Here is a 25,157-nt window from a genome sequence, read left to right as displayed (position 1 = left end):
AGAGGAAGATGAAGGAACAAAAAAAAAAAGACGGAGTGAAGAAGAGGAAGAAGAAAAATGAAAAAAGTTGTGTCAAAGAGAATAGACGAACGATGTTGAACAACAATGACAGCAACATCCAAAGAATAAGGCAAAACAGGTTCCAAGCCCTAACTGGGATGATATCACAATCTAACTTCAAGCGGTTTGCATACCAGTCTTTGTATACCAATCTAATTTCAAGCCCTAACATACAAAGAATAAGGGCAAAACAGGTTCCTATTGTATTGCACGCTAGTGCTCGAGATGGTGAGGAATCGAGTGTATAAATAATTGCTTCTAGTGGCAATCATGCTGTGTTTGCATCACGTATTTTTGACTACATTTCATCAACATCATGAATTTTTCTGCTGGAAGAAAACTATATACATTGTTTCAGATCTCAACTTCGATAACTGAGGTGATACAGAGATCATGAACAAGCACTACACTTTGATCCTAAACAATGTATTATGTGAGATCAAAACGCCCTGTTTGTAGCTGAGCCATTTTCCCTTTGACCTAAACAATGCATATATTTCAAGAACAGGGCTTAAAATTTCTTTCCCTTTTGCCGGTCTCACGTCTTTGATTTCCTGGAGAGTGTCACCTCTCTTCCTTCTCCATCCTTTTCCGCAGGTGTCGATTAGTCATGTTCAGGCAATACTAATCCAGGCAGATCTAAAACTTGGAACATTCAGCCGCAACCGAGTTTTGATGATTTAAACACCAAGGAGTGGTAACACAATCTTGACAAAGGAGTAACAAAGTGCACCGGTGAACACATAGCTGTCGCACCTATCAAGAATACCTCCTGCACATATAAGAAACTTTAAATAGTTTCCAAGTATTCTGTATAAATTGCGAGCTTAGTTGCATGATGTACACACTAAGCATAACAAGAGAAAAAAAGTGTCAATCATATTGAAGGATTACTTCTTTCCTTTTAGTTGTTCAAGATCTTTATAATAATGGGTTCAAATGACAGCAACTGAGACTCTCTAAGCGACAGAAAACATGGAATGGCAATTAGAAAATTGAAGAAAGGCAAGGAACTAGCAGCAGGTGTATCCAGCAAATCATTTCAATCTTAATGTTTTTGATATCTGAACACCAGGATCTATAGAAATTACACCTCATTGCACAGTTTTGTAATTACACCAATCAACAACAAACTTTTTTGGAAACATCGGCCTCAAATGTTATTCAGCAAGGAGTACAATTTTGTAAAAGATGGAAGTGACCAACACATAGTCCAAGGTTTTACTATTCCTGATATGGGTTGTGTTAGTTATCAAGTGACTGATGCACCATCAGTATATCTAATCTGATTACTAAAACCGATGTGATCATCAACAATATGCTCATGCATCCATCAAAATTTTAGGAAAGAAGCATACCATGTCCAGGAATGAGTGATCCAGAATCTTTGACACCAGCATCACGTTTGATCATGGACTCGATCAGATCACCGAACAAAGACCCTGTGAAGTTTAGAACTCCAAAAGCTGAAGCACTGATAACAACAGAAAGTGTTAGCACACTACAACATATTTCCACAAAAGAAACTGTAAAAGTAAGACGATGAATCCAAGGGGTGCAAAAAAATAACAAGATCACAGTACAGAAGTGCCTTTGCCAAGTAACAACATTTTGATCTAGCTAATATTTACTGATTCTAATCATAAATCCTATGGTTGATCCCAAAGCCATCCACAATTCTGTGAACCTTGCTTGACACTAATTTGTCTTGATGAACTGGATATGTTCTTTTAGAAAAAGCCACGATGACAATGACACTAATCTGCGAACATTCTCTTAGAAAAAGACAATATTAGTGATATGTTCCAACTTCTAAAACCACAAAATTTACACAATTAAGCGACTAAGTACGATCAAAATTATTATTTTACAAATTACAGCCAAGTGAGATGACCAAATGTAACTTTACAACAGAAGAAAAAGTTTAGGTTAAAGTTATATATGGAAATATTCTGGAAAATTGTGAACCAACAACTAGTAGCAGGAATGTTTGAGGGAATTCTATACTTTGTTCCAGATACCAATGTCATTTACACATCACTGTTGATAAGTCATTATTTGCCCTCATAAGTACCAACATGCTGTCATGGACTTAGCTAGTTTTGCCTAAGTCGTGTAGCACCCTAACATGTCCATCCATAAAGGGTCACTCCCCGAAACCTCTTATGGTCCCTTAAGGACCTGCAAAAGAGAAGACGGTTAAAGAAGGCATTTAACTCGGATCTTACAAGTAGACATTTCAGCAAACATTTGATAAACTATACAAATTACACCCTATACCACTCTGCGAAGCTAGAAAACCCCTAAAATGACTGTTTGGATGGCCTATTTTTTTAGTAGTTTTGCCTTTGTGCAACGACTGCACACAACTTGCATTTACAGGACTGAAACGACCAAAAAAGCCAACTAAAATGGGGCTGTCAAGCCTACTGTAAGCCCTCTACATTCTGTATAAAGCATGAACAAAACCAAAAGACATAGACATACACAAGCATTACATCGAACACCTTGTTTACAGATTTGTCCATGACATTTTCCCCCATTATTCCTTTGACGTCCTCATCGAAGCCTTTGTGGATGTTGCATCTACCTCGAAGCTTCATTCGACTTTGGCACCATGCAAGATAAGTCCGCTCCATTAGAACGAAGGGCTCATGGAACGACATGATTTCCCTCTTGCCTCTGCAAGAGTTCATGTCATTAACCTTTGTCCAAGGAAAACTTCGTGCCTCTGTTCTATGTTCCGTCTTCTACATTGACTCTGTTCATACAGCTTAGGCACATCACCAAGTTCCACCTAAGTTGCTGTACTCCTCGGTTAGCATTGAGTTGAAGATGACCCTTGTGCCCACCATTCCATGAGTTAGCCCTCTGTTGACTCCGATCTTTACATTGGCTCTAAGTATGCCTTCGTTTGGTGTTGTCTAGGGTTGCTCCCCCACTTGATTGTGCAATGCGTCCACCAATGCATTACCTCATGTAAGATCATGCGACGACTCATCGCTGCTCACTCGATCCATTAAGCTTTATGGATGCTTGGTCATTTGAGTGACTCTTTTTCCTACATCTGTACGCATGTTTCCCCAAACGGTCACACATGCTGGTTGCCCTCAACGCAACCCCGCTAGGTCCCCCACAATTGCATGCCAAGTGTTCCTAGGTGTGTTTGTCCCACTCCGATACCATCTATCACGAACTTAGTTGGCCTAAGTCATGCGACACCCTTGCATGTCCGTCCGCAAACCTCCCCAAAATCTCTTGTACTATCTGTCACAGACTTAAGTGGTTTTGCCTAGGTCGTGCGACACTCTTACGTGTATGTCCACAAAGGGTCAGCCTCCCCGAAACCTCTTATGGTCCCTTAAGGACCTGCAAAAGAGAAGACAGGTTAAAGGAAACGTTTAACTTGTGATCCCACAAGTAGACATTTCAGGAAACACTTGATAGGCTATGTAAATTACAGTGATTTAAAAAGCGCTAGGTGCCAAGGACAAAAAACGGTCGAGGCGCTAGGCGCTCGCCCGAGCGAAGCGAGGCACTAAAATATAAAAATATATAATATAATTAATAAATATAATTATTTAAAATTTTAAATAAAAATATGCTATTAAATTAAGAAAATCTAAGATATAAAATCAAAATAATATATTATTAATCTAATAAATACAAATACTATTATTAGTATACTGTTAACGGTATACTGTATACTGTTAACGATATACAGAAGAAGAAGAAGGAAGAGGAGTGCAAGGGGGTGCTAACTGAGAAAAGAGGAAGCGACAGCGACAGCGGGAGCGGGAGAGGGAGTGTAAGGAGGCAGCGAGAGTGGGAGCGGGAGCGGCGAGCAGCGGGAGCGGGATCAGGAGCGGCGATAGCGGCAGCAGTAGCGAGCAGCGACAGCGGCGAGCAGCGGGAGCGGGAGCGACAGCGGCAACGAGCAAGGTTAGGGTTGGGCAGCGACAGTTGATATCGGTGCTTTAGTTGGTTCGATTAAACCAACTAAAGCACCGGAGACCGAACTAGACCTAAAACGCTGGTTCGGTCGCCTGGTTTAACCCAGGCGCTCGCCCGAAGCGCCCAACGCCTGGGCTTAGGCGAGCGCCCAAGCGACGCCTCTTTAAAGCGCGCCGCCTGAAAGTGAAGCGAGGCGCTCGGGCCTCGCCTCGCCTCTCCCGAACGCCTAGGCGAGCGCCCGAGCACCTTTTTAAATCACTGGTAAATTATAAATATAGACTTTACAAATTTTGAATAGTCACGCGACAAAGGGTTCAAGATGGTCTGCCATGACCAAAAGTCTTCATAAGTGCCCATGATACTATTGCGAAACAAGGCAGAGAACTAGCTTTAAACACTACCCCAAAAGCCCATCCAGCCATGCGCCACGTGGGTAGTTCTCGAGTGATGCATTGGCTGACACTCCGCACCACTTTGCGGAGCTAAAAAATCCCAAAACGACTATTTAGATGATCTATTTTTTGTGTAGTTTAGTAGTTTAGCCTCTGCACGACGACTGCACACAACCTGCGTTTACAGGACTAAAACGATCATAAAAACCAACCAAAATGAGGCTGTCAAGCTTACAACAAGCTATCTGCATGCTATGCAAAGCATGAACAAAAAAGAAAGACACAAACATACACAAGCATTACATCGAACACCTTGTTTACAGATTTGAGGGACTTCTATACTTTGTTTCGGATACTAATGTCATTTATACACCACTGTTGATAAGTCATCATTTGCCCTCGTCAGTACCAATACATGGGTCCATGAAGAATTGTCTGCTTTAGAGTGTGCTTTGTATGATTTTGCAATTTTAGGGTGTACCCGAAAAGGTGCCACTAAGGGTAGAGGTCTTGCCTCATGATAGTTGGTTCCCTGCTCCTCACTGATATTGTATTGAACGTTCTTATAAGTACCCTGAGCAAGGGAGTCGAGACCTCTTGGGACAAATGGACCCACGAGGAATTATATATTTTGGGTGGACCACTCATGATTTTGCCCTACTCTTGGACTAAACGTGCTTATCGACTTAATAGTACCCCTTATTCAGCAATATGAATTCCATCTAACAGTGCACATAACAAAGGAAAGGACATCCACAATCTCAGTAATTATCAGCTCATTGCAATAACGTATATGAGAGTTGAACAAAAATATGCATGTACCTCTAGAATTGAACAAGTCAACAACAATAATCAAAGCAACAAGGCAGTCGACTGCAATAAAGGAAGCCAGATCTCCATTTTCGAATGCACATAAAGCCATAAATGGCATTGTTAAACTAGAATTGGAGCATGCTCGAGACGAGCCAGCTTGCAGATGTACAAAAAAGGTATCAAGTATATAATAAGAAAATCAATAAACTAGTGTATCATCAATTTATGTGCTTTCTCAGTAGGTACCTTAATAATGTTCTTGGCCAGCATAGAATCTTCGACAGCAGCACGGCAGTCACTATACAGCCAGTTAGACCAGCAAAAACTCCCTCCAAAGTCTTCTTAGGACTAATATGAGTAAGGGGTGTCCGACCAAATGCCTAGAAATTGCAACAAAATACATCTATCATCCTTGTAGCCTCTTAAAATAATAAGCAAGAATGTTATACCAAACATAATAGCTCTTGTTTTCTGCCTTCCAGTGATTTGACATATCAAAGGAAGTGAACATACTAAAATTAACATAGGATATACCATAAATAATCTTTCCCATCCTCAAATATGGCAAGAAAATGAGATGATTCCATACAGAAGTGTTCATTAAGAAACATCTATAAAAGAAAAGGATGACATCGCCTTTGAGTTTGTACTTCATATAACACTTCATGAATTGTAACAAGTCCATCCACTTTATGGAATTCTTGCTGCACAATTTCTTACTTTTATTTCATACAGTACAGCATCGAGATTTATTTATTACTTTCATTTCATAACACTAAGAGTTTTTTTTATTTTTTATTTCGATTGATGCAAGAAACAAATTCAAAAAAGACAATGAAACATTTGTCTCATCAAGAAGGTAAGACAGCAAAATAAGATTAAAAAAGAGAAAAATAATGTTGATTGGCTCCAATAAGATATTAACCAAAAATATAGCTAGCATAAGAAATTAGAGAAATAGTTAACTAAATGTAAGTCTAATATAGACAGAAAACTGTTCACTACTAAATTTCAGCTTAGTCAATGTACAAATGAAGTGCTGACTAGAATACAGTTTTAATATGACCAGCAAGATGTAATCATACAGTATGCAACTACCAACCAATGCAAAAATATGCATTAACATAATCAATCTAGTTATGTTTCACAAGTTCAAAAAATTACCCTTCCACCTAAAAATGAAAATGTGTCTGCTGCAATTATGCTGCTGATAGATATCAAGGTTGCAACAAGTCCAACTGTCCAATGAGCTTGCCCACCAAGAAAAACTGGCCATACATGTCCTAATTCTGCCAAAACAGATAAAAAAAAAGTAAACAAATTGCAAAATATTTAACAAATAATCAGAAGAGTTTAGATATAACAAAAATACAATTAGGCTCCCACCAGCAACCCTATCCCCAACCCCCAACAAAAAAAAAAAGCATTCGGAAAATTAAAAATCCCTCCCTGGCCACCGAGATATGATGGGACCTAAAATCATGTGTCCCAAATAATTGTAGCCCATGTTATTAGTAGAAGACTCATCCAGTGTTATATACAAATTCAACCTATCATCAACTTCCAATATAGGACTAATGAGATGTTTATCTAATAAGGACTTAACATCCTTGTCAAGACCTAATTTACATACCAAAATCATTTCCTAGTAGGTGGTATGTAAGGCTCATGGCTCAATAGTAGCTCCACATTGTGATATTTCTCTCATATCATCTATGAGTAGCATTTTCGTACTTTGGCTCACTTACACATGCATAGTAATAGGTCTGTTTACACCGAACCTTATAGATAAGTCTAGAACTCACACCTTCCAAAATACTTAAACCCAAGTTTTATGCAGTAGGACTATCTAGTCTCAAGCATTAATCTAGCCACCATTAATCCTCAGTATGGAACTACTGGGGCATTAGAAGAAATGCAACAGAACAATACATAATCGTCTAATTTGTATTCAAATCCTTGTTGCTTTAAATGGGAGTAAACTTGTCAAATAGCTAAGAGAACTACTCCATGTAGCCTCACAAAGTTACACCACAAATTCCAACTCTGTTTACAGAATAACTAGGTTTATCTTCTGCATGACCAATTATAGTTGAACCCCATCAATTAGTTCCCCTAGTTCTGCTTGTGCATGCTTATTATTGAAACTTTTCAATACCAGTCTCAAGACTATAAAAAGGAGAATTGTGTTAACCAGCTGACAACTTGCATAAAACTCTGTCCGATCTCATGAGCTTACACCAACATAGCTAGAAAAGATCAATGGAGCAGGCCCCGAATGATTGTGACCTTGGTTTCTTTTTGTTGCTGTAGTCCTTCAGTAGCTGGTTATGTTACATGTGTTCTCCCTCTTGATAATGAATTTCACTAGTTCATGCATAACGTGGTGGATGTAAGATTGGTCATCTCTATTCAATAGATTTTTGTAATCTCAGTTAACTCATATGATAAACCTCCTGCCCTTTACTGACATACTACCTTACATAGTAATATGTTTTGCTAACCTCAAATATAGATCAATAGTATACCAATTTCATGATGGACAAGTAGTCTATGGTGGGGTTGACATAACAGTGAGGTAGCCGATAGAGTCCAAGATATCAAAATCACAGATAAGATCAACATCATAATCAAAATACATGGAAATGAAAATAACCATATAATAATTACCTCTGAAATACATAAACTGTCAAAAATTTATTATCAACAAGTAGAGCACAGAAACACAACCATCGTGAAATCACATCCAAGTTTAGCTATGAAAGATTTTAGTTCATGGTAGATTGATGTTATCACAAATAAATGTTATGAAAGTTTAGCCATGAAAGATTGATGTTACTGTGGTTATATAAGTGTAATATATTATCTTTTGGTGTGTATGTTATCACAAATAAATGTTTCAGCATAAGTTCAAAAATTGTTTCTTCTAATATTTAAGGTTGCAATTCTTGTCAGGCGAGAGTGAGTTAACATGTGGTACTGAACATACCAAACCCTATGAGTCAATCTTGATATCTTACCCTGGTCTGTATAGATTGTCTAGAAAACCCAAGTATAATAATCCACCAAGAGGGTGGAAGAATAGAAAAAAAATTCTCTTGTAAATCTAGCTAATATAAATGACTATTGGGTTAGCAACAATACGAAACATGGTTAAGCTGCCTTGAAATCTTACCAGGTTTAGATCAATTATGGATTAGGGAGCCAGCATAAGCAAAGGGAACAACTTGCAATATGTATTGTCACAGTCAAATATTGAAACAGCCTCGAGGTACATATCATGTCGTTTTGTGTATTGAATATACAAGTGAATGACAATGTGAATCAGTGAATATTATACCAAGGAAATGAATTATATACACCGAGACACATAGCATGCATAAATTTTGTTACACAAGGATCCTGTCATGTGGTCTCACACTTGCTAGCATGGAGACAGGATGGTAGGATTGCAATATCTTGGCCCATAACTAGGACTGGTGCATGCACTATAATTTAGTCAAACAAACAATAATCCTCATCTTCTACTAATAGGAACCATGACCAAAGAGGCCCAATGAGGCACCTGTTGTATAAACCAGATTGTTGGATATTCACATTTGAAGTTAACAAGAAGCAATTTTTGCTTGCTCTTTCATATTACTGGTGGTTCTAATATGCAGACCATTAAAGTGCAAATATGGAATATGGTTGCTGCTGATACTTGTTAAGCACAACACAGGATCACAATTCTCAAGCAAAGTAATAAATAAGGAATTTAAAAAAGAAAAAGAAGAAAGGGTAATGACATACTCGTGTTCAATGCAGGAACTGATAGCCCACAACGAAGCTTAATCCAGAAACAAGGAAGATAACCACAGTAAAAAAGCCCAAAAACAGCACTGCTTAACTGTGCAAATCGTGGATTTCCTCTCTGAAGTATTAGTGCCATTGCAACAATAAAAGCAGATGATGTCACCGAAACATCTATGTGACCAAAATACCTACCATCATAAACCAGATAGATAATTAAAAAGCAGTGATATGTTATGCAAAATGCCGCATATGCTTAATTTTCAACAATCATTTGGACAGAAGAGTACTGGAAACAATTAATAAAATGATTAAGGTGAAAAGAACTTATAGCATAAAACTCAGTCAACGTTACTTAGTAACAGAAACAATGTTGATTGTTTATTGGGTTTGAAAGCTGTTTATGACAAACTGAGAAATAAGTTTTAATTTAATTATCACTCAAAGAAAGGATTGAATCAATAAATACCAAAACAGTAATAATCTAGAAGGCAATCAACATAAAAAACTAATTAGATGTACTTGCGGATACATTATGGATGTTCCTAGGAGGTTTTTGTTTTAAATAAAATTGATCCTAGTCCTACTAACAACTGATTTTAGAACGGTTGTTTGATGCTGATTATTGTAAACAAAACTATAATGATAATTTTTCCATGCGCCTTTCACATTTTACATAAGTTGATGCAGTCTTCTGAGCATCTTAGGGGCATTAAGTTATTAATGTATCTTCAGTCTTGACGAAAATGTCAGCTCGTTAAATTTTTGTCATTTATCATTTATATCTCATACGAAAATTAGTCATATGGGCCATTATATTTTCAACATATCACCCATATCTTAACATCTCTTACCTTTTTGAAAAAGTGATGCATCGAGGTGTTCATATTGTGTTGAATCAATATCCACGCATCATAGAGAAAACAATAAGATGCACAAATTTTAAATGAAACATATGCAATGCCCTTGACAACTATTCAGTTTTTAAGTCCCACATGAAGCAATATAAATCTTATAGTATTTCAGTCCTTTTTACTAGCTAGATTGATTTTGACATAGAATGTTTTTAGTTCTCAAGTTATATGTTTGTTATGTCGCATACTCCACCAGTTTTTATTCCAAGATGCCTTTCGCAGGTATAGGATGACACGGAAAAACTGCTACTTCAAATCTAAAGACTGAAAATTTGGAAATATCTCCTTTAAACTTATAGGCAAAAGATAAAAAATTAATGCTAAATAGAGCAGGAAATGTAATTAACACGGAATAAGGAAACAATAGAATAAGTCCAGCATAATAAGGTTTTGAAGTGGTCAAATACAGATAATGCATTCAAGTAAAAACTAAAATGAAGCATATATATAAAAGATTCAGTATAGGGCAAAATCATTTTACCTGAAACAGATTAACCAAACCAAAATTTTGGATATATCAAGTGAGACACCACACTATAGAAGTTTAGTTATTAGCAGCTTAGGAAATCAGCCAAAGAATCATTTTTTTATATTCCAAACACTATAGGAAAGAAGTAATTACAAGACGCTAAAGATTTGGAACTTACAGTGTCAGAATCGGCATGAGAGCACAGATGACTGAGCAAACCCTCGACACATATCTTGGCGGCGGTGTCATCCCTGCAGCAATTCCCCGACTCCGGACCAGCTCGAAGTACTCCCTCGCCCCGGCGAACACTGCGGCCGCCAGCGCCACGGTGAACACCCATCCTCCTGCCACCACGACACCTCCCGCACCCAATCCAATGCCGAGGCCAAAGATCACACGCTTCCTCAGCTGCATCCCCTGGCTCCCCTTCGGCTCTACAACCACGGCCTCTACTCCCTGCATCGTGGAACCAATAAATACAAAGATACCCCACAAGAATTGTGATCAAATCCGAAACCTTTGTTGGAGGCAAGGGCACAAGAATCACCTCAAGAGAGTCCTCGCGGTGGGAGCCGGACTTCGAGGCCGCTTTGCTGGAGGGGACCAAGGTAGCGGAGAGACGGCAGGGATGGAAGAGGCGCAGTCCGGGAAGCTGGCGGCGAGGGAGGAGGAACGATCTGGGGCTGAGGGAGAGGGGCAAGGAGAAGAGGCCGCAGCGGTCGACTTCAAGGAAGGCCGCCGCAGTGGCAGCCATCGAAACAGAGTCAAGGAGCGAATCAGAATAAGGGCGGTTGCGATAGCCGAGAAGGCATTTGAGGCGGGGCGGCGGGATCCCGAGGTGTGGAGGAGGTTATCCTCCTCCCCCGTCTTCCGCTCTGGGTTACGTTACGGGGGCCGGGCGCAGATCTGTTTGTGTTTTCTTCTTGTTTTTGTTTCTAGAAACCTAAACCTTTTGTTTTTGTTTATGTTTCCGTCTGCGCAATGTGTATCGGTACCCGTTTCCGTCCCCATACGAACCATTGCGTCGAGTCGATCACGACTTGTAAGCAGCGTTTAACTAACTTCCCATATCAGGAGACTTAACTAAAATCCATCAAATTGATCTTAAATTAGTAAGTAAAATTACACTTGAAATTGGAGTGCCACAGACAAATTCTGTGTGTAAATCTCGATCAATAACAACAAAAAATCCAAATTCTATGCTGCAAAAAGACATTATGTGTAAATTCACAGATGTACTAATAACTTGTAATATTTTAGATATCAATAAGTTCCTGGTCAAAGTCCAACGTGGAATCAGAATCCAATCCAACAATTTAGCACCCTGACTTAATTCAATGAAAGCCAACATGTCCAAGAGCTCCTCGTTAGCTTCCATAGGTTGTCCGTATCAAATCAATTCAGAGAACTTGTACAATTCATGCGTCCACCTACACAACTGGCTGCAGAATCTATAGCTCTCCTCGCCCGACCACGGGTTCGCTTTGCCGGCCCTTTCTACTCTTCCACACAGTCGGTTTGTGCAGGGCCTCCGGGGGCGCAGGTGCAGTCTCGTCCAAGTTAGGTCCCTCATGGCCGAGGCTGCCTCCCTTCGGCACGTCGCGATGAGAACGTCTCCGGATATCGAACTCTCGTGGGCGGAAGGAGCACCGGGAAGATCCATGGCGGCCAGTTTGTTCAAGGTTTTGATGCCGAGTGGCTGCGTCTCGGGGTCTTGCAACAAGATGATGCCCAGGGTGTACGCTGCGACTCGATGGCCACCCTTCATTGCCTTGTGAAGATGGTGCAGTCCCAAGCTTTTACTTCTCCGGTTGTAAATTTCATCCTAGAAACCAACACGATAAGAGGAATCACTGTGATACAGCTACACAGATTCTTGAAACAGATTGATGCTAAGAGGAGGTGAGCGGGGCGTCTGAGCTCACCAGTCCAAGGAAGAGGCTAGCTTCAAGATTGCCGCACTCAGCGCAGCTCCGGAGGAAGGCGAAGTAACCCTTCGCGTCCAGCCAATGAAACACACGCTCTCTCCTCACGGGCATGCACTGGCCAACCTTCCTCGCCTTGGACGCCTCGTGAAATCTCCTGCATCTGCCGGTACATCCATTCACCACCAAGATGGGCAATTCTCGTCGTCAAAACAAAACACTGCCGGAAAGATGACATGCGAAGAGGACTTACGTGGCTCGCAGGCGCATGATGTCTTTGCGGGGCGTGGGGGAGGAGGAGACGACGGAAACGCAGAACTCCACCAAGAGGTCTTGAGGAAGGGAGTCGATGTCAGTAGCCATTGCTGTCGTTATGGTGGTCTTTCCCAATGGGATCAGAGCTTACTTATAGTTAGTGTCGCCGAATCCTATTTATATTAGGGATAAGCCGATCGGTATCACAGGAACGCTTTATTCGTGTCTGATCTACGTATGTCATGTGGTTCACACCGAATTGGACGCGGGGAGTGCTCTCGAGGTGAAATATAACAAAAGTGCTCCCACCGCATGGATGTTTTCTAGTGGCGATTGAATTCAACTGATACTTGTGTTTATAATGCAGGTTGCAGGAGTAGGTTAGTATAAGAGTTCCGGAGTATGGACTGCACGGCTAAGCTTCGCTAAATTGAAACAAAAATACGCCGGCTTCTGCTTCGAGAGACTTCAGCAAAGCAACTGTCGGTCTTCCCGAGTCTCTGGCGAACGCAACACCGACGTAGGTGGGTAGATCTCGTCTCCTCTCCGCTCTCAAGAGATCGAGAGAGAAGAGAGAGCGGGATCTCTCGATCCTTCCTCCATGGAAGCGGCGCCTCAGTTCCTCCAGTGCGGCTTCGAGCCCTTCCGCCGCTCGCCCTTGGCGACAGCCGCCCCGCAGTAGAGGACGCTCCGACGCCGATCAATTCGTCTGAGATCTAGGTCTCCACGATCGGGAGTCTTCAATGTGGCGACGGAGCCTACGACCGGTGGTGCCGTTTCTTCTTCTTCTTCTTCTAATTCTGCCTCTTCTCCTCGGTCCGCCTCGTTTGGTTCCGTCAATGGTGCCGTCTCCAACGTAAGTTGTCGGTTAGGGATTTTGGATTCGGGGAGTTTGGTTGTTTTTTTTGAATTTGTTGATTGAGGGTAGGTTGTGCTGGTTTCCTGGAAAATTGGAAGAGGTTTGGCAACGTGTCGTAGGAGATAAAGATGGTGAGAAAGCAGATGGAGGAGGACGAGCAGCTGGCCACGCTGATGAGAGGACTTCGAAGTCAAAACCTCACCGACGTTCAGTTTGCAGATGAGAACATCCGGCTTCGTCTTGTCGAGGTACGTGTTTTTTTGCAATTGACGCGTGGAGCAATGCCATAATTCGCGCGATCTTTTGAATACTTTAATAGATTGGTAACACCTGATTGATGCCCAAGCGAACTAATGCGAGATCCATCAAAACCTTGAAGCATGACCAATCTGATATTTTAGGTGATATCAGTGATCGGACATTTGGTGCATCAAGAATTCTTTATATGACTGAATTTTCATTATAAATCGTGAGTCTTCAGATCGGATTAGTTGCTGCATTTTAACAATATTTTAAGTATCCTCCAGAGTTGTTTACACGAAAAGGTAAAATTCACATCGCGGACATGACTTTTGAGTTGTCCATTGTCTTTGTTCAGGTCAAATCGTGTGGATACAATCTTTTGACTAGGTAGTCGAGTTGAAGTCACTTGGTAGGAAGATCAAGATCTTTTGTTTGAAAATGCAGTTTTACTTCTTGATGGTTTCTGATACTTGTTTAGGTACCAGCTGTGAACAGCAATGAAGCATTGCCACTTGTGTATGATCCTGACATAATTGCATCCTACTGGGGAAAGCGCCCTAGAGATGTTTCCACACGGATTATACAGCTGCTGTCTGTAGCAGGTGGCTTTCTGTCTCATTTAGCTTGGGACTTGATTAACAAGAAGATCGCAGAGGTAAAAATATAGCCACATATAATCATCTCTCCACTGTTCTCGCTGCATCTTGTCATTATTTACCAAACAGGAGGCATCATCTTCTAGCTCTGCTTATTGTTTTTCTGTCATATTTGACATTTCTAATGTAGTTCTTTTCTTAAATTTTGCACTATATAGCTTTTGCAGCACTTAGGATTTTTGTTTATGTCGAATCCACTGGACATTGTCCACTATGTTCTTAACAATACATAATTGCATATATCTTATGATCCCCCCATTTAATCCTATATCAGAAGTGGGGTGAGGGTTACGAACCATATAGGGTTAGATGGGTCGAAAGTTGCTCACTTGAGTTTAAGTATTTTGTGGGCAGCTCAGCCCTCATCAAGTTGATGAGTCAATTAACAAATGATATCTGGGCTGACCTATTATTATGCATGATGAGAGGTACGTGTATGAAAGGGTCATCCATGGATGGTGTTTGATATAAATTCAGATTATATTAACATAAAGGTGATTTGTGATGGGACACAAATATGAAAGGGCCACTCATGGACGGAGTGTTTGCTACGAATTCATATCCTATTAACTTACAGGTGATTTACAGGTGATAACTTGAAACTCCTTGTTTGTGTGTCTATCACAGCCTATTTATTGTGAAGTGTTACTCTTGCAATACAGCTATAGCTGTTGCGGCTTTGTCATGAAGATGTTAAGTATCGTGTGTCGAACATAAAACATATGATCAAAACATCAAGCACATACCTAACACAATTAAGCATCGATTTGTCCTTGGTACTTCTTCAAAACCAATTTTCTGCTTCATTCCTTAGCATGATAAGCTCAATACAATTAACCCTCATTGATCATGCATCTGATTCTCGAATATTCTAATTTGACTCTCTCTCTCTCTCTCTCTCTCTCTCTCTCTCTCTCTCTCTCTTTATATATATATAATTTTGTGATTTTCTTATGAAAAATTAACTATAGTATTTTTAGTTCAATGAATTACATTATACCAGGTTTTCTTTCAGTATCCTAATATATGACATGCTGTTTTCTCCATTGCTTTCCTATTGTTTTTCTGGAAGTCATTACCATTATTTTGTGGGCATTCCTTAATCTTTCTGGTCAATAAAGATGACTTATCTATTATATGCTTTTACCTTTGCTAAATTTGAAGTTTCGTGTTTGGTACTTGAAGGTTCCTTCATTTCCAGATGATGTTGCGATGGCCCTTATTGAAGAAGAACTTGGGCAGCCTTGGTGTAAAATCTACTCTGAACTGACACCATCCCCAATTGCTGCTGGTAATCTCATCTAAACATTACGGCAATGAGCTTAGAATATGTTTTTGCTGTACTACATCGTGTGTTTTGTTGAAAATGTAACTTGGAGCAATACTACCATATGACTTTTTGTCGCCCCCTTTGTTTTCAGCATTATTTTTGATATTCATAAGGTCCTAAGCTATTGAGAGGAAACTTTATATATGCAGCATCTCTGGGACAAGTTTACAAGGGTTGCCTAAAAGAAACTGGCGAGTTGGTGGCCGTCAAAGTACAGCGGCCTTTTGTTCTGGAGACTGTCACCATAGATCTCTTCATTATTCGTAAACTGGGACTGTTTTTGCGAAGATTTCCTCAGGTAATTGATCAGCTACTTGGTTTGCTGCTTCTGAAAGGCTGAAACTATTGCGTAATTTGTATCTTGTTCTGACCTATCTGATCTCCATTGATATTGTTGGTTTGGAGGATGAATGGGCTGCCCGCATTTTTGAAGAACTTGATTATGTAAATGAAGGAGAAAATGGAACTCGCTTTGCTGAAATGATGAGAGAAGACCTTCCTCAGGTACATTTCTATAAAAACTAAGCAATTATTACTCTGTTCAGTAAAGGATCTTTTTCCTTGTTAAACAAAGCAAGTTTTTGTCGAACAAAAAACTGTAGTTGTGTATACATTGGTTCCCCAGGATAAAAGGAAATTTGTTAATTTGGCTCCAAATATAGGAATCTTGACATTTTATTTCCAACTAGTGGTTCTAAATCATTATAATATAATCAGTAACAGAATAATCACTAATCTACCTACATTTCAATGGTAAATTTCATTTCTCCAGCCATTGGATTGTGTTTTTCAGTAGTAGGACTTGCATGCCAGATTCATCCACAGAAACATTATGATCCAGAAATTCTATAACCTATGCCACTGCTGCCGCAAGAATCACTTTTTCTAGCATTTTATTTCATATTCTTTTGTTAGTGAAAACATTCTCATGTGAAATAAGGATGATCTAGATATTTCTTGTTTCTGACAAGTGAAACCTTTCTCAAAGAAATTTTTTTGATAGTTGATCCAAAGAAACTATGGTAATTGTCTGACATACCAAAATATTTATATCTCAATTTTCTTCTTAAAGATGTGGTGAAAATGTAGTGGTTTCCCATTCCTTGCTAAACTGATATGTAAGACGATGTTCTTGTTTGAACAGTTGCCATTATTTACATGATTAATATGTGATGTGTGATTACCTGATCTAGAAACATATAATTTTTCAGGTTGTCATACCGAAGGCTTATCATAAATATACGTCAAGAAAAGTTCTTACCACCCAGTGGATAGATGGAGAGAAACTATCACAAAGTACTGAAAGTGATGTAGGGAACTGGTCAACATTGGAGTGATATGCTACCTAAAGCAGGTTACTTTGTTGAATGATTTATTTCATGCAATTACCAAATCTTATGCTAATGATTATCAATTTTTTTCCATGTAGTATAGGCAAGGTATTGTGTATGAACATCATGTTTGATTTCATGGTGCTTTCTCATTATTGATATTTCTACCATTAATATATTTTTCTTCCTTTGACTTTTGTTTCCTTGTCAATATATGCATTTGCATACAGAATATATTATGCACTGTATGTTGGCAATGAAAATACTATGCTTGTATTGCATCCATGCAGATATGAAAAATCTGATAAGCAAACATGAATAAGTGTCCAATTCCACAAAGAGACAAAATAGAGATATGGGACATGTAGGAGAAGAGTAATACAAGAAGGCACATATGGTCAAAATATTTTGTAAGGAACTTTACAACGGTAAGCATTTTTATTATTGTTATTTCAATTGACCTTGGAACAGTAAAATAAAAGAGCTGGTAGCTGTCTACATGACCCATATGAATTGTGGGTTTGAATGTGAATCCATGTGACACTACAACTGTGCCCGATTTTCAGAGTATTGATTCTTGTTGATTGTAGGTCATTCCAACAGTGGTTCAAACACTAACCTTTTGGGATGATCTGGTTCTATATAAAGTTAAAATTTTAATTTTTTTCACCCATATTGAAATCCATAAATAATGTGGGTTACAAGGGACAACTTGGCCAAGAATTATAAAAAGAGAAATAGATAGGGTCAACGGGTCTTTTTTTCCACCTAATTTTTTCATATATATGATCTAATCTCTTGTTATTGTGCTGTTGAACAATGAATATGTTAAAATTATCATTATATATAATGTTTATGTTTAAAATCTAGATCTTCTCTAAACTATAATCCTAGATACCCAAGGCTACAAACACTAGTACTAGCCTTCCCTTGACCATCTCCCTCCCTGATCTTATGTCAACCTCTATGGTTCCATTTATGTGTATCTATTTGGGTAACTGATAGAAACTAGAAAGAAATATTTCTTACACATAAAAGTAGATAAAGGGTTAATTTGACCAACTAGACTTAAAAAGAGTTAAGGCTACTTATATATTTGAGAGAATGCCAGGTGAATACAGGAAATACAATGGTGGTATTTATGTATCAGAAGAAAGTGGATGAATGGACTTGTATGAACCAATGTTTGAAATCTTGTTACGCTGGCTGATTTAATCATTGGTCAGACCGGCATAGAACATACCAATCGGGGCATGGACAAGAAAATATGTGAGGAGATACTCAGTTTTATTTCTTATTTCTAAATTACTGACTGTTGGTTGTGGTTTTTGTACATTGGTAAAATTCATGCAAGTCACTGAAATTTTATAAAATGATGTATAATTTTTATATCAAGTTTCTAATCTTTCCATTCATCTTGTTATATATGTAATGTGCAGTTGAAGAAGGTCCGAGTAACTAAAAAATGCTTTCTTTATCAAGTAAAAAACTTGGTCTATGACTCTCTGCTATAGGTAGAATATAAAAATCATATCAGCTGAATTCTTAAGCAATGTTAAAAATAACATGATTTGATCCTTGAAATAACTTGGTGTCTTTGATACATCTATATACGGCATGATTGTTGAAGCAAGAAAGGCCTTGAAACTCGAGTGTTGTTATGTTCTTTTTTTTTTTTGTTGAATTATGCATTTTTCATCTGATGGCTTTCTACTTTTTGCAACTACTTGATACTGGCTTCTTTCATGCTGATCCTCATCCTGGAAATATGATTCGTGCACACACCATTTGTAATTTATCATTTATATCTCATACAAAAATTAGTCATATGGGCCATTATATTTTAAACATATCAGCCATATCGTAACATCTCTTACCTTTTTGAAAAAGTGATGCATCGAGGTGTTCGTATTGTGTTGAATCAATATCCACGCATCATAGAGAAAACAATAAGATGGCACAAATTTTAAATGAAACATATGCAATGCCCTTGACAACTATTCAGTTTTTAAGTCCCACATGAAGCTATATAATAAATCTTAATAGTATTTCAGTCCTTTTTTACTAGCTAGATTGATTTCGACATAGAATGTTTTTAGTTCTCAAGTTATATGTTTGTTATGTTGCATACTTCACCAGTTTTTATTCCAAGATGCCTTTTGCAGGTATAGGATGATGACAACGGAAAAATTGCTACTTCAAATCTAAAGACTGAAAATTAGGAAAAATATCCTTTAAACTTAATAGGCAAAAGATAAAAAATTTAATGCTCAATAGAGCAGGAAATGTAATTAAGACGGAATAAGGAAACAATTGACTTAAGTCGAGCATAATAAGGGGTTTTGAAGTGGTCAAATACAGATAATGCTTTCAAGTAAAAACTAAAATGAAGCATATATATATATATATATATATATATATATATATATATATATATATATATATATATATATATATATATATATATATATATATATATATATATATATATATATATATATATATAAGATTCAGTATATGGCAAAATCATTATACCTGAAACATATCAACCAAACCAAAATTTTGGATATATCAAGTGAGACACCACAACTATACAAGTTTAGTTATTAGCAGCTTAGGAAATCAGCCAAAGAATCATTTTTTCTACTCCAAACACTGTAGGAAAGAAGTAATTACAGGACGCTAAAGATTTGGAACTTAGTGTCAGAATCAGCATGAGAGCACAGATGGCTGAGCAAACCCTCGACACATATCTTGGCGGCGGTGTCATCCCTGTATCAATTCCCCGACTCCGGACCAGCTCGAAGTACTCCCTCGCCCCGGCGAACACTGCGGCCGCCAAGCGCCACGGTGAACACCCATCCTCCTGCCACCACGACACCTCCCGCACCCAATCCAATGCCGAGACCAAAGATCACACGCTTCCTCAGCTGCATCCCCTGGCTCCCCTTCGGCTCTACAACTACGGCCTCTACTCCCTGCATCGTGGAACCAATAAATCCAAAGATACCCCACAAGAATTGAGATCAAATCCGAAACCTTTGATGGAGGCAAGGGCACAAGAATCACCTCAAGAGAGTCCTCGCGGTGGGAGTCGGACTTCGAGGCCGCTTTTCTGGAGGAGACCAAGGCGGCGGAGAGACGGCAGGGATAGAAGCGGCGAGAGGGAAGGAAGAGACGCAGTCCGGGAAGCTGGCGGCGAGGGAGGAGGAACGATCTGGGGCTGAGGGAGAGGGGCAAGGAGAAGAGGCCGCAGCGGTCGACTTCAAGGAAGGCCGCCGCAGTGGCAGCCATCGAAACAGAGTCAAGGAGCGAATCAAAATAAGGGCGGTTGCGGTGGCCGAGAAGGCATTTGAGGCGGGGCGGCGGGATCCCGAGGTGTGGAGGAGGTTATCCTCCTCCCCCGTCTTCCGCTCTGGGTTACGTTAGGGGGGCCGGGAGCAGATCTGTTTGTGTTTTCTTCTTGTTTTTGTTTCTAGAAACCTAAATCTTTTGTTTTTGTTTATTTTTCCGTCTGCGCAATGTGTATCGGTACCCGTTTCCGTCCCCATGCGAACCATTGCGTCGAGTCGATCACGACTTGTAAGCAGCGTTTAACCAACTCCCCATATCAGGAGAATTAATTAAAATCCATCAAATTGATCTTAAATTAGTAAGTAATATTACACTTGAAATTGGAGTGCCACAGACAAATTTTGTGTGTAAATCTCGATCAATAACAACAAAAAATCCAAATTCTATGCTGCAAAAAGACATTACGTGTAAATTCACTGATGTACTAATAACATGTAATATTTTAGATATCAATAAGTTCCTGGTCAAAGTCCAACGTGGAATCAGAATCCAATCCAACAATTTAGCACGCCGACTTAATTCAATGAAAGCCATCATGTCCAAGAGCTCCTCGGTAGCTTCCATAGGGTGTCCGTATCAAATCAATTCAGAGAACTTGTACAATTCATGTGTCCACCTACACAACTGGCTGCAGAATCTATAGCTCTCCTCGCCCGACCACGGGTTCGCTTTGCCGGCCTTTTCTACTCTTCCACACAGTCGGTTTGTGCAGGGCCTCCGGGGGCGCAGGTGCAGTCTCGTCCAAGTTAGGTCCCTCATGGCCGAGGCTGCCTCCCTTCGGCACGTCGCGATGAGAACGTCTCCGGATATCAAACTCTCGTGGGCGGAAGGAGCACCGGGAAGATCCATGGCGGCCAGTTTGTTCAAGGTTTTGATGCCGAGTGGCTGCGTCTCGGGGTCTTGCAACAAGATGATGCCCAGGGTGTACGCTGCGACTCGATGGCCACCCTTCATTGCCTTGTGAAGATGGTGCAGTCCCAAGCTTTTCCTTCTCCGGTTGTAAATTTCATCCTAGAAAACCAACACGATAAGAGGAATCAATGTGATACAGCTATACAGATTCTTGAAACAGATTGATGCTAAGAGGAGGTGAGCGGGGCGTCTGAGCTCACCAGTCCAAGGAAGAGGCTGGCCTCAAGATTGCCGCACTCAGCGCAGCTCCGGAGGAAGGCGAAGTAACCCTTCGCGTCCAGCCAATGAAACACACGCTCTCTCCTCACGGGCATGCACTGGCCAACCTTCCTCGCCCCGGACGCCTCGTGAAATCTCCTGCATCTGCCGGTACATCCATTCACCACCAAGATTAGCAATTCTCGTCGTCAAAACAAAACACTGCCGGAAAGATGACATGCGAAAAGAACTTACGAGGCTCGCAGGCGCATGATGTCTTTGCGGGGCGTGGGGGAGGAGGAGACGATGGAAACGCAGAGGTCGACCAAGAGGTCTTGAGGAAGGGAGTCGATGTCCGTAGCCATTGCCGTCGTCATGGCGGTCTTTCCCAGTGGGATCAGAGCTTACTTATAGTTAGTGTCGCCGAATCCTATTTAGGATTTGCAGTGGGATCAGATTAGGGATAAGCCGATCGGTATCGTATCACAGGAACGCTTTAGGATTCGCATTCGTGTCTGATCTACGGTTACCGTTGGTTTCAAATCATGCAAACCAACGTGAGGTCTAGATTCAGACGGATATATATATATATATATATATATATATATATATATATATATATAAAATTTCCTAATACCGATTATTAGTTACAATGTCTACTAATCGTATATAGGTTTGAGATAATTTGAATTGGAGTCATTAGGATTGAGTTCATGTGACACAAACCAACAAAAGGGCTCGAGAGACCCTTGAGTCATCTTGTCAAATGGGGTTCAAACACGTCATTTGGATATATATATATATATATATATATATATATATATATATATATATATATATATATATATATATATATATATATATATATATATATATAGATACTATTTCATAATCCGGTTAGTAGTTGTGGTGTCTTCTGATCATATTTAGGCTTAGGATAACTCAAGTTGAAGTCAGATTAGATTATGATTAGGTTCAAGTGATTGAAACCAATATGAGGACTCGAGAGACCCCTGAGTCAACATGCCCAATGGGGTCCAAACACATCATTTGGATATATATATATATATATATATATATATATATATATATATATATATATATATATATATATATATATATATATATATATATATATATATATATATATATATATATATATATATATATATACTGTTTTCTAATCCAGGTAGTAGTCTCTTGATCAAAAGAGAGCTTACGTATTTACAGTGAGGCCGAAGGACATGTAGTGTACTATTATGCACAACTGGTGGCAGATATATATAGAGACACTTCACTAATCCGATTGGGAGGTATCATCTCCGAATCCTATTTAGATTTGGAATAATTAGAGTTGAGTTTGATTATGGTTGGGTTTAAATCATGCAAACCAACCTAAGGGTTTTGAGAGACTTCTAAGTTATACTACCCAGAATCTGATGAAATTAATTGATAAGTGTTTATGATTTGATGTGTTTTTAGTAATGTAGGATGCTTTGATCAGGATGAGATAATTAAAGTAGGAAGAATCATGTTGGGCCGGAGGAAAACATGTCAGAAGATTGGACGTCGAGCCAGATGATTGGTCGACGTATCGACAAAAGGCTTTGGGTCATGGATTCGGACATCGGGCCAAGAAGAGTGGATATTGTGCCAAGGATATCGAAGTTCCGTAGGTCAACTGGCCGATTGGACAATAGGTCGCAAGAGAGAATGATGCGTCGAAAAATTAGACGAAGCGTCGATGGACCAATGACATGCCGAACAACATGATTTATGCTTAGTATTAATTATCTAGATCGAAGTATGTTTTTACATGTGCAGGATTAACTATGATAATAAGGCATAAAGCAAAATGAAGTCCCGGAGTCAAGGACGTGATTTTGTTGGGAGTTCGAGAGTTCATCGGAAGTTCTACGGGAACCAACCGAGAAGTCCAAGAGCTTACCAAAGAAGCTCGTCGGAACTCGTTAAGAAGATCTTCGTAAAGTCCAGGAACTTGCCCGAGAGTTCGCTGGAAGATCGCCAGAAGAAACCAAGACTTACAGACTTGTTTAGCTTAAGTATGCTTTAGATTTCGTAGTTAGCACAATTAGGGGTCAGTTGGGCCCATGTAAGGACTATGTTGGGCCCAATGATATGCCCAAACAATATCTCAAGAAGCGACACCATTGTGGCTCAATCTCCGAGACTATATCAAGCGATGGTACCGCCAGTCTGGGCGACGGTATCGCCCTTGGTAGGGTGTCAGGCGGTGGTACCGCCCAGTATAGTGTTAGTGTCAGATTGACAGTGGCGATGGTATCGCCCGTACCTAGGAAACCCGGGATGAGATGTTTTTAGGCTCCAAGTTTGAATTAACTTGAGGCCTATAAATACCCCTCTCATCCATAGCTCACATAAGCATAGAGAATTTAAAAAGGAAAAAACGCTGTAAAAATCTCTTGTGAGAATCCTCATCTAGTCCTAAGTGTTAGAATAGTCAGCGAGAGAAGTGAATGCTTGTAAAGGTTGTATCCTAAACTTGTAAAAAGGAGAAGAGAGGTGTAAGACGGAGGTTGATCTTCGCCTATTAAAGGAAGATCGATAGTGAATACCGGTGGCCTCGACGAAAGAGGAATCGATGAAATGGATGTAGGTCACGACGATCGAACCACTCTAAAATCTGGTTTGCATTTCTATTTGTGCAATTTATCTTTATTGCAAACATCTTTAATTGCTTATTACCTTCCATATATTTACGAACTGTTTGAAGTTAAGAACTTTACAAAATGATTTTTGTCGGAATCAGTTTTAATAGAAACATAAACTTTTGAAATTACTAAAGTTTTTGAATTTAGACGAATATGTATATAGGCTTGAGATAATTTGAATTGAAGTCATTTTAGGATTGGGTTAAGTGACGCAAACTAACATGAGGGCTCGAGAGACCCTTGAGTCAACCTGTCAAATGGGGTCCAAACGTATCATTTGGATATATATATATATATATATATATATATATATATATATATATATATATATATATATATATATATATATATATATATATATATATATATATATATATATATATATATATATATATATATATATATATATATATATATATATATATATATATACACTATTTCATAATTCAGTTAGTAGCTGTGGTGTCTTCCGATCATATTTAGGTTTAGGATAACTTAAATTGAAATCATATTAAGATTAAATTCAAGTAAAGTAAACAAATATGAGGACTCCAGAGACCCCAAAGTCAAAATGCCCAAAGAGGCCCAAACACATCATTTAGATATATATAGAGATATTATTTTCTAATCCAGTTAGTAGTCTCCTACATATTTAGGAGATAACTCGAGTTAGAGTCGAATTAGAATTGGATTCAACTAACGTAAACTAACACGAGGGCTCGAGAGACATTGTTTCCTAATCCAATTAATATCTATAGTATCTCCGTATTTAGGTTTGGATAACTCGAATCGAAATCAAATTTAGATTAGATTCAAAGTGACAAATCAACACGAAGCGTCATTTGAAGAGATCCCTGACTCAATCTACCCAAACGAGCCAGAAGCGTCATTTGAGCTCTTGGCCACGGTTTGCTTGATGAGAGATTACGTGGTATAAATAACGTGTCATATCGGTGCGCGGATAAATCGTAATGGGAATTTATACGCTGCCACAAAAAAACAATACA

General features: G+C 39.3%; 5 protein-coding genes across 8 annotated transcripts; 1 reads left to right on the top strand and 4 right to left on the bottom strand.

Annotated features, from left to right (window-relative positions):
• Positions 1-289: 289 nt before the first annotated feature.
• LOC135658978 (phosphatidate cytidylyltransferase 4, chloroplastic-like) lies at positions 290-11,290 on the bottom strand. The gene is made up of 7 exons (XM_065176252.1): positions 10,942-11,290; positions 10,573-10,850; positions 9,012-9,202; positions 6,384-6,508; positions 5,466-5,599; positions 1,419-1,534; positions 290-832 (listed from the first exon to the last, which is right to left on the bottom strand). Exons 1-7 carry the CDS (start codon positions 11,146-11,148, stop codon positions 741-743), a joined length of 1,143 nt encoding a protein of 380 aa, XP_065032324.1. The 5' UTR covers positions 11,149-11,290; the 3' UTR covers positions 290-740.
• Positions 11,291-11,784: 494 nt separating this feature from the next.
• On the bottom strand, positions 11,785-12,682 carry LOC135672179 (F-box protein At5g50450-like). The gene is made up of 3 exons (XM_065180636.1): positions 12,573-12,682; positions 12,320-12,482; positions 11,785-12,219 (listed from the first exon to the last, which is right to left on the bottom strand). Exons 1-3 carry the CDS (start codon positions 12,680-12,682, stop codon positions 11,785-11,787), a joined length of 708 nt encoding a protein of 235 aa, XP_065036708.1.
• Positions 12,683-13,028: 346 nt separating this feature from the next.
• On the top strand, positions 13,029-19,379 carry LOC103998790 (uncharacterized). 4 transcript variants are annotated; one of them, XM_065176245.1, is made up of 8 exons: positions 13,029-13,430; positions 13,532-13,681; positions 14,155-14,331; positions 15,518-15,623; positions 15,812-15,960; positions 16,068-16,166; positions 16,874-17,016; positions 17,284-19,379. In XM_065176245.1, the coding sequence occupies exons 2-7, from the start codon at positions 13,562-13,564 to the stop codon at positions 16,997-16,999; spliced, it is 777 nt and encodes a 258-aa protein (XP_065032317.1). In that variant the 5' UTR covers positions 13,029-13,430; positions 13,532-13,561; the 3' UTR covers positions 17,000-17,016; positions 17,284-19,379. The 4 variants fall into 4 exon arrangements, with proteins under 4 accessions (XP_065032317.1, XP_065032314.1, XP_065032322.1 ...); XM_065176242.1 differs by lacking the exon at positions 17,284-19,379 and having other exon boundaries at positions 16,874-17,190; XM_065176250.1 differs by lacking the exon at positions 17,284-19,379 and having other exon boundaries at positions 13,503-13,681; positions 16,874-17,190.
• Positions 19,380-19,536: 157 nt separating this feature from the next.
• On the bottom strand, positions 19,537-20,560 carry LOC135672561 (phosphatidate cytidylyltransferase 4, chloroplastic-like). Its single transcript, XM_065181055.1, has 2 exons — positions 20,063-20,560; positions 19,537-19,971 (listed from the first exon to the last, which is right to left on the bottom strand). The coding sequence occupies exons 1-2, from the start codon at positions 20,285-20,287 to the stop codon at positions 19,771-19,773; spliced, it is 426 nt and encodes a 141-aa protein (XP_065037127.1). The 5' UTR covers positions 20,288-20,560; the 3' UTR covers positions 19,537-19,770.
• Positions 20,561-20,923: 363 nt separating this feature from the next.
• Positions 20,924-21,834, bottom strand: LOC135672178 (uncharacterized). Its single transcript, XM_065180635.1, has 3 exons — positions 21,713-21,834; positions 21,460-21,622; positions 20,924-21,358 (listed from the first exon to the last, which is right to left on the bottom strand). Exons 1-3 carry the CDS (start codon positions 21,832-21,834, stop codon positions 20,924-20,926), a joined length of 720 nt encoding a protein of 239 aa, XP_065036707.1.
• Between the last annotated feature and the right edge of the window lie 3,323 nt (positions 21,835-25,157).

Source organism: Musa acuminata, chromosome BXJ1-4 (genome assembly GCF_036884655.1).
Source record: "Musa acuminata AAA Group cultivar baxijiao chromosome BXJ1-4, Cavendish_Baxijiao_AAA, whole genome shotgun sequence".
In the NCBI taxonomy this organism is placed as follows: Eukaryota; Viridiplantae; Streptophyta; class Magnoliopsida; order Zingiberales; family Musaceae; genus Musa; species Musa acuminata.
This window is presented reverse-complemented; position numbering and strand designations above follow the sequence as displayed.